This window comes from Spinacia oleracea, chromosome 3, assembly GCF_020520425.1.
Source record: "Spinacia oleracea cultivar Varoflay chromosome 3, BTI_SOV_V1, whole genome shotgun sequence".
In the NCBI taxonomy this organism is placed as follows: domain Eukaryota; kingdom Viridiplantae; phylum Streptophyta; class Magnoliopsida; order Caryophyllales; family Amaranthaceae; genus Spinacia; species Spinacia oleracea.
This window is the reverse complement of record NC_079489.1, coordinates 9,682,546-9,695,336: the sequence shown is the minus strand read 5'-3', so window position 1 is coordinate 9,695,336 and position 12,791 is coordinate 9,682,546. Positions and strand designations below refer to the sequence as shown.

General features: G+C 39.2%; 1 protein-coding gene across 2 annotated transcripts; it reads right to left on the bottom strand.

Moving 5' to 3' along the window:
- Positions 1-8,731: 8,731 nt before the first annotated feature.
- Positions 8,732-12,421, bottom strand: LOC110801386 (uncharacterized). Of its 2 annotated transcripts, none has more exons than XM_022006736.2 (3): positions 12,256-12,421; positions 11,569-11,857; positions 8,732-10,149 (listed from the first exon to the last, which is right to left on the bottom strand). In XM_022006736.2, exons 1-3 carry the CDS (start codon positions 12,370-12,372, stop codon positions 9,053-9,055), a joined length of 1,503 nt encoding a protein of 500 aa, XP_021862428.1. In that variant the 5' UTR covers positions 12,373-12,421; the 3' UTR covers positions 8,732-9,052. The 2 variants fall into 2 exon arrangements, with proteins under 2 accessions (XP_021862428.1, XP_021862429.1); XM_022006737.2 differs by having other exon boundaries at positions 8,732-10,146.
- Positions 12,422-12,791: the final 370 nt, after the last annotated feature.

Sequence of the window (12,791 nt, the reverse complement as noted above, 5' to 3'; positions counted from 1 at the left end):
TAAGCTGGAAAAGTGCTAAGCAAAGCACTATTGCGGATTCTACAACTGAAGCCGAGTACATTGCTGCCTCAGAAGCAGCAAAGGAATCTGTTTGGATTCGGAAATTCATCGAAGAACTTGGTGTTGTCCCCTCCATTAAAGGACCAGTGGCTTTGTATTGCGACAATAGCGGAGCCATTGCCCAGGCAAAGGATCCTAGGAGCCACCAGAAGTCCAAGCACGTACTGCGGAGATTTCATATACTTCGAGAGATCGTTGAAAGAAAGGAAATCGAGATTTGCAAGGTTGGAACTGACGACAACGTCGTGGATCCATTGACTAAACCGTTGCCACAAGTGAAACACAACGCACATGTAGCAACCATGGGAATCAAGCATGTTGGAGAATGGCTTTGATTTTCTAAGTATTGTTTTAGAACATCTGTTAGATCTATGTTTAAAACAATTGGTTTAACCATTTCATATTTATGAAATTTATTTATTTCATATTCATTTAATTGTGGTTTAGAATTAAATGATAAGTCCATGTGATTCAAATCATTCAAATGGGATGTCAAGATGGATTATTTGACAAAGAAACACCCATAAGTGAACTTGAATATTGAAGTCACAAAGGATCCCTATTCCAGGTCATTGAAAGGTGGACGACCAATGACTAATGAAGATTAGATTGCAAGTAGATTACTTAATTCTGTTTCTTGAACTAGAGTGACTGGATGTCAGAATCTTTTGCATAGATACTTATTGGATCTTATATCGGATTGACCATGAGAACGCTTTAAGAGATTAAAGTCATGTCATAGGTAGTTCTCATTAATGGTGATTAGAAACCGTTCCTTAGAACATGAGCGATTATGTCTGCTCGTTTGAGAATTAGTTCGCTTTGATACTAGCTAAACGTCTCACCGTAAAAGGAGGCTATAAAAGCAGTTATCAGGCGTACTATGAATCAAAGTGAGTGTTCATAGATTGCAAGAATGGATTGTCCTCCTATCTTTGATAGGATATGGTGTTGTTGTGTAACAAGGCCTCTCGGAGAGTTAGATACTGTAAAATGCATGGCCGTGCTCAGAATGGTTAGGCTTAACCTTCTGCAAAAGTTTGACAGTTGAACTCTGTAATCCGAGAAACACTTCTGGACCTAATAAGGATGGCTTGGATCTTACCTTATGTTAAGTAAGTAACACTAAGTGACAAAGGAATGTGGATGCACACTTGTCTGAATGACAAGTGGGAGATTGAAGGAAATATGTCCTTCACCCAAGGTGCATTAAGTGTAATACCAAGGTTCAGATTAATTGCGAACAATTAATTCAGTGAGATCAAGTGATCGGAACAGCTAGCTGGAGCAATGCTTCCGATCAGTGAGTTCTAATGGATATTGAACTCACAACTTACTCTTGACTGAACCTACAAGGTCACACCAATGACACGTAACAGATCACCGGATTAAATGAATCGGTAATTCATTTAATAGATTTTCGGGAATTAGTTGGAAACGTATTATACGATACGACCTTTGTCGGAATCGTATATCGTATCGCGAATATTCGTAAGCTGGGCGACACGAATAAATCGTATCGTACGACGGTGATTCGTCGTATACGAAACGATAAATAATATATCGGAAATATATTAAATCGCGAATACGAAGGGCATCGGAGTTGCCGGCCCGTCGAGCCAAGCACGTAAGCGTACAAGGCCCAACGAGCCAGCAAGCTCGTGAGCAAGCAAGGCAAACCCATTGGGCGCGAGAACGCAACAACAAGCATTAGCGCACAGCACGACGAGCGAGCAAGGCCCACGGCCCAGCTGCTCGGCGCGCGCGCTGTGGGCTTCGGCCTGCAGTGTGTCGCTGGGCGCGGGCGTGTGTCCGTGTTGCTTGGCTCGCACGGCTTGCTAGCTGGCCTTGCTTCTTGCTTGGTCGGTTAGTAAGGTTAATGATATAACCTTACAACCTTGTTTTCCAACACACACACAATTCATACACTCAAACCCTAGAGACACAGAGAACCCTAATTCTCTCTGTGCCTCCAAAGTGAGTTATTCCCAAAAGCAAAGTATCTTGATCAATTGTCTAAGCTACAATTATCAAGACGGATCTGGTCGTGTCGGTGAACCAAGTAGAGGAACGACAAGTGGAGTTCTTTGTTCGTGTTCGTTGACAGATTATTGTGGAAAACACGCTTCGAATGTAAGTTTGCTTAATCTGTGCTTTATACATGTTTCATGGCTTTGGGGATTGTTCCATACATGTTATTATGTTTAACTGTATTCCCCTACACCGAACCTGTTCATCAGAGGGAATAATTCTTCTAAGGGAAATAAGTTCATTAGTAATGTTAGTGAAACGAGTAAACATCTCCTGAATTTTTTTCTTGTGGTTTCATTTCAAAACGTTCATATTTATACATCAGTAAATTTATTTTAGAACGCTTAACCTCGTTTGTTCCTTCATGTGCATGTTACTTGAAGGAGATCCCAAAATTGCTTTGCGCTCTTGCACCCCATAAATTTGTTGTGTTCAAGAGGTCCAAGGTCGCAATGCAAAATCTTAACTGCCATAGCATTGATTTTATATTTTTCAAAATCTTCTTTCACAAATTCAGAAATGGGTTTAGGAAGTACCTCATTTTCAGCATTGGTTTTTATTACCTCAAAATTACCGACTTCTATGACTCGCCAAACTTGATAGTTCTAAAATCAAATGGTTGTATTTTTCAATCTTTCTGACTTGCTCCTACGGAACCAAGACATAAAAGATTGAAAAAATAAGTCATTCGCAACCACTGATGAATGATTCCTCGAAAAGTTAAGGATTAGGAATCTATTTTAGAAATCGAATGTTAGGTTATGATACATATGACAATTCATAAATCATGCGGAAAAATCATAAAGCCAGGAAAACATATTATTTACACATAATCATTTAGCATAGTTTAGATGCATACTCTTTGTTGCGTGCCTTCCCTAGCTGCGCCCGAACCGAACAAGAACAAGTCTTTAGGACTCCAAGTGTCGTCCCTCCGTAGATAGTCCACAGCACGTCCGGATCCGCCTTAAGATTGATCAACTAGAATCGCCCTTAAGGTACTATTATTTTCGGCACTTTATAGGCAATTGTGTGACTGAATTTTGCTCTCAAAAACTCACTTTGAATAATTGAAAATTCTATGTAAATATGTGACCCTAGGCACCTATTTATAGAGTTATGGAAAAGGATTTGGAATCCTATTAGGATACTAATTTATTTAATTATAATCCTACTAGGACTCTAATTAAATAAACTAAATCTTTTAGGATTAGATTTAATCATATGACAAATCCCGGTAGCTTTAGGATTCGAGTAGCACACAAACACACACGCACGCACAGCAGCCCACGAGGGGCGCCATGCGCGCGCGCGCAGCCCATGAGCTCGCAGCCCACTGCCGCAAGCCCACACGCTGCCGCAGCCTTGGCGCGCGCTGGGCCTGCCTTGCGGTGGGCCTGGCGCAGCCTTGGCTGGTGCGTTTGTGGCGCGCTGGCTTGCTGGGCGATGGCCCGGCTTCGTGCTGGGCCTTCGTCTGGCAGGCCTCGTCCGATGCTAATTCGTACGATATGCTTCCGATTAATTTCCCGATTCCGGAATTCATTTCCGATACGAACAATATTCAACATTTCCGATTCCGGAATCAATTTCCGTTTCGAACAAATATTTAATATTTACGTTTCTGGAATTATTTTCCGATTCCGATAATATTTCCGATTCTGACAATATTTCCGTTTCCGGCAATATTTCCGATTCCGGCAATATTTCCATTTCCGATAATATTTTCCGATACGTACCATGTTTCCGTTTCCGGCAACATCTACGACTTGGATAATATTTATATTTCCGATACGATCCATATTTCCGTTTCCGGCAATATCATCGTTTCCGGAGTATTCATTTCTTGCCTGTGACGATCTCAGCTCCTACTGAAACCAAGATCCGTCGATTCCGAATATCCATAGATGGAGTATTTAATGCCATTAAATACTTGATCCGTTTACGTACTATTTGTGTGACCCTACGGGTTCAGTCAAGAGTAAGCTGTGGATTAATATCATTAATTCCACTTGAACTGAAGCGGCCTCTAGCTAGGCATTCAGCTCACTTGATCTCACTGAATTATTAACTTGTTAATTAATACTGAACCGCTTAACATTGAATGCATACTTGGACCAAGGGCATTATTTCCTTCATCGAAAAGATTCGGTCTTATACATATATATTCGAGGAAGGTAATCGAAAAAGAAAGAAGAACTCATCTTCTTTCTTTTATCACTTAGGTTGCGTTCTATTCACCTGATTTCCACTTATTTTTCCTGAACTTATCTTATCTGAACTTATCTGAACTTATTAGAACTATCAAAACTTACTTTAGTTATATATTGTACTTGACCAACCCTTATTTTTCCTGATCTTATCTTATTTGAACTTATCTGAACTTAATTTCCCTGAAATAAGTGGAAATAAGGTGAACAGAATATGGCCTTAGGAGCCGTACGAGATGAAAGTCTTGAAGGAAATAATGCCCTTGGTCCAAGTTTTCATTTAATGCTAAGTCTAATAAATGCGGTTCAGTATTAATTTACAAGTTAATAATTCAGTGAGATCAAGTGAACTGAATGCCTAGCTAGAGGGCGCTTCAGTTAAAGTGGAATTAATAAAATTAATCCACAACTTATTCTTGACTGTACCCGTAGGGTCACACAAATAGTACGTGAACGAATCAAGTACTTAAGTGAATATATTATTCATTAAAGTACTCTATTTATGATTATTCGGAAATGACGGATCTCGGTTCCAGTTGTCAAAAGGCAAAGTAAAGAATATTCCGGAAATGAAAGATATTGCCGGAAACATAAATATGGTTCATGAAGGAAATATAAATATTATCCAAGTCGTAGATGTTGCCGGAAACGGAAACATGGTTCGTATCGGAAAATATTAACGGAAATAGAAATATTGCCGGAATCGGAAATATTGTCGGAAACAGAAATATTACCGGAAACGAAAATATTGTCGGAATCGGAAATTGTTACCAGAATCGGAAATATTAACAGAAACGTAAATGTTGTTCGAAACGGAAATAAATTCCGGAATCGGAAAACGAATCGGAAGCCCGACGAGCGACAAACCGGCAAGCGAGCCGGCTCATCACTCGACGAGCAAAGGCCGCACACACATCGCAAGGCATAAGGCCCAGCGCCAGCGCCGAGCATAAGGCCCAGCGCCAACGCCGAGCATATATAAGGCCCAGCGCCAACGCCGAGCATATATAAGGCCCAGCGCCAACGCCGAGCATAAGGCCCAGCGCCAACGCCGAGCATAAGGCCCAGCGCCAAAGCTAGGCCTAGAGCCCAGCAATGGTGCTGGAGTGTTGTGCGATGGGCCACGACCAAGCAACAGCAAGCAATGGGTCGAAGGCCAGCAGCGAGCCTCGCTTGGACCAAGCCAAGTAGCGCGCCAGTGGGGGCCTGCAAGGCTGCGTTGGTGGCGAGTCCTTGTGCACCAAGGCTTGTGCGGTTTCTTCGGCACCAAGTAACTTGGGCCTTAAGAAATCAGTTTTCCTACTTCTACTAAAACTAGATATTTTGGATAGATTTGAAACACTTAGTGTTTAATTAATCCTAGAATTCTAATGCTACTAATTAATTAGAGTCCTAATAGGATTAGTTAATTGAATCCTAGTAGAATACTAATTCCTTATTTCCTACTCTATAAATATGTGATTAGTATTCACAATTTATAGACAACTCATAATATATACTTTACATAGATTGTGTTCAAGTGAGAACATAATTCATAGCCTAACCGAGGGCATAAAACCTTAGTAAATATCCTAGTAGGTTGAACCTAAGGCGGATCCGAACGTGCTGTGGACTATCTTCGGAGGGGCGACACTTGAAGCTCTAAAGACTTGTTCTTATTCGGTTTGGGAGATCAGGGGCCCGCCTAGGGCGTAAAGAACCTCACTCTCCGGTATAATGATCAACGAAAGCCAAAAAGCACAATGGATTCTTTTCTATAGGCTTGGAAGACAGGAAAGATGGCCCAAAGCGAAGAGATTGGATACGAAGCTCTTTATAGGATCGGGCCCTATACGATAAAGTAGTTGAAAACTGAAATAGGCAAACCAAATCCTCCACGGAAGACCTTCGGAAAGAGTGAAGTCAAGCTATCTCTTGCCATCTTTACCTATTGTCATCCTTACATGGATCGCTTATATCGAGCGATGGAAGAGTAGAGGACTTCCTTGGTTTCCCTCCAGTAACGGGTCGACTAGGTTGTTCTATTGAACGGGGTGGTAAGAGGCGGATATTCGCCATTGGTAACTATGTAAATCAACGGTTACTTCGTCCGGTCCATGAATGGTTGGCTGAAATTCTTCGTCGGGTCCCTCAAGACGGAACGTTTAATCAAACAAAGTCGTTGATTTACTTAGTTGGCCAAATATGTTTTAGCTTCGTCGGCTACCGACAGGTGACCTTTAGTTTTCTTGTTTGAGGTTATGCGGTTCATTTTTGGGCCCGCCTTCGCATCTAGTGTGTTTAATTCCACATTAGCATGCAATATATTAGACGTTTGTGCCTTCTAACTGCCCACTAAGTCTACTGCTGCTCCCTCAATGCACATCTATGCAGAGCGAAGGAACTTAAGGGGGTAGTTACCCAAGGGGGAGAAGGAATAGGAAGAGATTGAATAACAAAAGCATTAACGGATAGGGGATAGAGTCGACAAATAGCTTGGCTTGGATAGGTGTTCGGATCTTAGTAGAAGATAAGAAGTTCTCGGGTGGGAATGCTTGTTGACTCAGTCTCTGATTCCAATAAGCGACTCGAAACTCTATTCGCGGTTAGCTGATAATGTTCTTGCTTCTTGCGAGTTATCTCTCATTAGCTCGAAAGTGAAAGGTATAATATAGTATGACAACGGAACCATTAACATAGATAGAGGAGTTCCTTATCCCAGTACTAGGGCGAAGGTGGCGAATGGTATAACTGCTTCTTTCTCTTTTTATGGGTAGAATCCGCTATTTTTTTTTAATAAGCCTAGAGTGAGGGAGTTTTTACCGGAGAAAGCTTCTCTTCTACCTACCAAAGACAGAGGGTCAGGTGTTGTTTGATCTTCCTTGTGATATCTCTTCTTTTGGCTGCAGCTACGACTAGTAGAAAGAGTCAAAGCTCTTAGTAATCTTAGTATGCTTCCTTTCTTCCGTCCCTTGGGACCGCTCTTTGGTACTTAAATTACCTGATTCTCGTCCCAGAACCTGGGGTCAATCAGCCCAATCCCTGGCCTCTTTTTAAGGATTTCCTGAGATTTCAATAGAGCCATTGAAGTCAAACCGAAGACGATGTTACTGATGTCAATCTTTATCCGGCTTCTGCTTCAGTGCTAGAAGTGAGAGTCTTTCCGTCTGCTCCTTTTGTTTTAGGTGAGGCCGGAGCGCTCCTATACTATCACTATGGGAGATCCGCCGGACTACCTTTCGACTGAGCTCTGCTCCCGCGCTTGAAGTTTCGTTCTTTTGTTTCATAAAGACAAATACTGGGCTCTTTCAGAAAGATTCTAATAAGTGGAGAAATCATCAATTCAATGAGATTCCGGGTTCATTCCACTTCAACTAGCTGTCCTTAAGCTTAAGTGCTATTCCCTCTCAGCTTCAAAAGGGCCTTTCCCCGAGGAGAGGTATGAAGTGACTCGACTGTAAGGAGATGGCAGGGATTCCAATCTGGTATCGCAGAGTTCGTGGATCTTCTTCTTACTAGTGGTTACTCTGATCGATCCGGTCGATCTGCTACGTTCCCCTTTCTTCTATCGTGTTTTTTGGGGCCTTTAGTTGGGGTTTGTGACTGTCCAACTACTTATCTTCCAATAGAAGGCATCTCCGACAAAGCAAAAGCACCGGTTCAAAATCCTTTCCATAGCTGAAGTGATGCGATGATCGATTGTGTTGTCATAGCGCTTGAAGGGGACCTTATTCACAAGATTCCAGCTCGAGCGAGGTTGGGGAAGGAGCATCAAAGAGAGGAACTAGCAGACCAGGATAGGCAACTAAAGAAAGAGCGAACTAACTAAGCTAGTGTTGATGCCTTTGAGAGATTATAGGACCGAGAAGCTTTACTTACACAGAATTGTTGAAGAGCACAGCAGAGAGCTCAATCCATTGACGTAAATGACATTTTTCTACCTAAATTAGTCTTTTTGCGTCACTCATTACAATGAGCGACACAATTGTAGTGACGCAAATGAGCTATATTATAACCTCTGTTTCATAAAAAAAAATTACGATTATTATTTGCACAAATATTAAGAAAAAACTAATAAAGTGGTTGAATATAATAAAATATGGATAAAATAAGATAAATGTGTAAAAATGTGGGTTGGTGTAAGAAAAAACGAGTGAAAAATTGTAATTATTGTGGGTAAGAGGGTAAGTTAGTAAATTTTCATGTCTAAAAATAAAATAAAATAAAATAAAGTGAAAAGAACATTATGAAACGGATTAAACGAAAAGTGTTAAATATCATTTTGAAACGGAGGTAGTAGCTAGTTATGGTTTAAGTCTAATGCGACTATCGATCCATTTACCTATAATAGAGTACGTAATGTATACGTAGTAATGTATACATAGTACAAAGACATACATTAGGGATGAAAGGAAAAGACATACAATAATACAAAAGTGACAAATTACAATATGTAGGTGAATAGTTCAATCAAATTAAAGCAACATAGATTAAATTGTACCATCGAAACAAGCTGGGTACGTACAACATTCATACAAGCATACAGTAATATAAAAAATCACATACAAAGTACACCATTTGCGCTAAAAGCTTCCCTCGTGAGGAGGGTCTCCTAATACTTTCCTGTACTTTTACGCGTAGTGTAGTAAGCAGCACATGCATTACTACATTATTGAAAAAAAAGGAAATTTTACTTGGGACATTGTTGGGTAAAACAACATTTTGACTAGCATCTCGATCAAGCAAAGAGTTGCTATCTAGCTAGCTTGTATCCATCAAAGCTTCGACGACAAGGCTGGTGCCGCCGCCTCTTCGTCCACCACCGACAACCTTCTCGCCTCTTCCAACTCCGACTCCGACAAAGTAGAGAGGCTTATTTCTCTAACTGTATGGGTAAAAACCTCGGTATTAAGACCACTAAAAAGGCCGTCCTCCATGTGTTTGTGAACTTCTCTACCGTTAGGAAGGATGTCACGTTGTTCGTAGGAGAACGGGACGTCAACGGACCCCCTTCCTAGGATCAAAGTCACTATACTTTTAGTCATGGGTGGTACAGGGATAAACAAGTCCTTAGTTTGTGTTATAATTGTTTCATTCAACTCTGACCACTCTACTTTTCCATCATACGATGCCTCTAATGTAGCCTCACCTTCTACAAACTTGGGAATCACCGTAACCTTTATCTTTGAATTATAAGCCACTTTCCAAGAATGAGACGAGTTAAAAGTCTCTCTTGTTACCTGTGTGTATTTAAAACCAACCCTCTTAACAACGGGTAGTGGTGTAAGGTTGTACGTGTCCTGTGTTACATTCCCGCTTTCGAACGGTGCAACATTGTAGACACGAGATTCATCCATGTTGTAATGGATGTTGTAAATCTCTCGTTGTCGAACCGCCTCCTCCACCTCCATCACCGTCAACGGGCCCACGGTTGAGGAGGATGCAGTTAGGGTATCGACCAGTTTAGGTTGGCCGCCTTGGACCCTCCTCATACAGTACCTATTGTTACCAAGATTAAGGAGAGAAATTTTATTACCATCTAACTTTATTGGGCGGAAAACTGTGTTTATATCACTGCCTGTTCTATCATCGGAGTCACCAAATATCCATTCCGGGTTCGACTTCCTCCAGAATCTACCGAAATGGATGGACCTGAAACGGACGTTGCCGTTTCGTAGGGTTTGAGTCTGGTGGTGCACCCCGGTATCCAATAGGTTGGTGGATTCGTACTTGAGCCTATTTTGGGTCCGGATATGGCGTGAGTTCAAGTACCTGTTGTTGTCCCCTTTGAATGCTATGTACTCAGGCAAGATTGCCAAAGTGCTCATGTTTGTAACGTCGAACCAGTATGCAAATGGTGAGTTTCGAACTGCTTCATATGATTCAACTATATCAGATTAATATGGAAAGAGTACGACCCTAAGTAAACTTTTTTTTTGGGCAATTAAGCCAAAAGAAAAAAAAAACATTTTTCAAAAGAAATTCAATCATTTAGACCGGAACACTTCATTTTACCACTAAATTTCTCTAATTTTTTTATTTGTAAAAATGATAAAGTTGGAATTATGAAAATATGAATTGTAACTAATATGACAAAATTTTATATAATAATATTTGATTATTATATATGGGTAAAAAATTAAAGTCAAACTTAGTACATAAATAGTGTCAAAATTAAAGTGATGCAATTACAAAAAAAAAAAAAAAATAGGGGAAGTACAAATTACAAGTAAAGAAAACAGATTCAAATCTAAAACCTATATTATTGTACTGGGCTTCCAAGGTTTTATTTTCTTAAAGAAATGAGATGAAATTTTTTAGTTGCTCTAATGGAATTTAACAATATTGATCATAAAAATAAATGAAAGAATTAGTACAATTAATAAAACACTCACGCGATATAACTTAAATACACATTAGTGAACTATTAAAACACATCATTATTCTTGTGTGTACTTGGTCCACAATAATATTATTGTGGACCTAAAGTAACAATTTACTTGTTAACATGCATAGTGACTATAATAAATTAAATACCAACTTTTTTAGATATAGTAATCATTTTTAAATCAAAGTAAATTTTTGTTTTTAAAAGAAAACCGTGACTTAAAATCACATTTATTCAAGCACAACATGTACTAACGACGCCCAATAATTCTTATAAACATGTCAAAGTAAATTAGAGTCAAGTTGTTGACTTTTTTTATGCATGGTCTACAATAAATTTAGTGTGGACAGATTCATTCAAAAATTATTATAAAACACAATGAATAGATGTTTAAGATGATAAGACATCTAACTAAGTTCTTGTTCGTCTCAAGTTCAAATTATATCCCTTACATTTTTTATAATTGTAACGTACTATGTAGTTATGTTTTTGGCTTAAAGATCCCGTGGCATGTTTGCAATGGATAAGAGCGTTTCACATGTCACATATATACTTGATTAGGTCATGAACCTTTCCAGATATTTACATTTTTCGTTTTAGTCCGTTTTATAACGTTATTTACATTGTGTTTTGTCTATTTTTGAAATGAAAAATTACTATCTTAACCCACAATATTTACATCTTTCCATCCACTTTCTCTTAATTTATTTATTTATTTTTTCTTACACAATCCACCTTTTTACACATCTACGTTATTTTATTCATTTCTTATTATATTTAACTACATTTTTACACATTTATCCTATTTTATCTTAATATTTATGTAAATAGTCATATCATTTTGAAACGGTGTAGTATGTACGTCAGTACATGCAAAATGAGTAGTGTTAAAGTTTATGTTACCAATGCCAAGGGAACTATTTGAAAGGACTTGAACACTATGCTGAGCATTTGAGGATTGGAGCAAAAGGCTTAGGCGATTGTTGACGTAAGTAACCCTAAACAATGTGCATGACCATATGGAACGGTCTACCTCCGGCTCGTCTGCTTCGGCCACAAAAACATTACTTCCCTCGGACTCCAGCACAAGGAACTTGTTGTTGTAGCAGCTTCTTATGTGTACCATGTCCCGCCCAATAGTTGGTGGTGCCCTAACCACTTCTAACTTGGTAAAATTCCGTTCGCTAATTACCTGTTTTTTTTTTTAAAACGAAATTAATTCATTGTTAAAAAGTTATACAACACCTACAAACCAAAATATAGTTTATGCATCGGGGTGCACAATGCTTACTGACTCACTGTGCACCCTGTTTTTTTAATGAACATATACGGAGTAGTTCAAATACAAAGAACATATTGTTATACCCAAAGAACATATAGTTTAAATTCATAGAACATATAGTTTAAATATTTCACTAGTACATGTACATTGAAATCATTCTCCATGTTCATTAGATTTTCAATGAATGTTCAACGGGATGCACAATAAACATTGTAGGGTGTATAATCCAAATTGCGCCTACAAACAGATTTGAATTTAACAAAAACTAAGTAAAATTTCCTTTCACCTAAGCTACTATCGTTACGTACCTCCGGACTCGAGAGATGTAGCCTCCTATGTTGTGCTCCTCTTTCAACCACATACCGCAAGTAAGTTACTCCTCCTGTTGGTCTACCCAGCACTATGAACCTTGGAAGTTCACCCATTTCTTTAGTTTTATGTTATTTTTTTATTTGTTGCTTACTGTTCATGTGCTTATTCTATCACATTTATATAGAACGAGTTACGGACTTAGGGGTATGCAAAACCGGGTTCAGTTAACCAACCGGTCACGAGTTATTATTGTATGAAAAAGATATCCGTATCTATTACTCGATGAGTCAGGCAATAATTATTCTATGTAGTACCGTTTTTATTTGGCCGACCTAGCCACGCGTTTCAATTATTTTCTTGCTGAAAATGACTGCTGCTCCGTATCCTTTGTTTGTGGAGAAGGATATTAAACAAAAAATATTTCATACGTTTCGAAAATATCGCACCATTTATTTTTTACACTATTTATACTATGACTTTGGTCATTTTTTGTGATTTGTACGTGAGTTAATTTTATTAATGTGGGGTCATG

Bases quoted from the DNA above. Each gene is read 5' to 3' on its own strand.
- LOC110801386 (XM_022006736.2), bottom strand. From the start codon at position 12,372: ATGGGTGAACTTCCAAGGTTCATAGTGCTGGGTAGACCAACAGGAGGA. The intron at 11,858-12,255 runs GTACGTAACGAT...AAAAAAAAACAG, and splicing joins TACATCTCTCGAGTCCGGAG to GTAATTAGCGAACGGAATTT. The intron at 10,150-11,568 runs GTAACATAAACT...AATCATATGAAG, and splicing joins AAATAGTTCCCTTGGCATTG to CAGTTCGAAACTCACCATTT.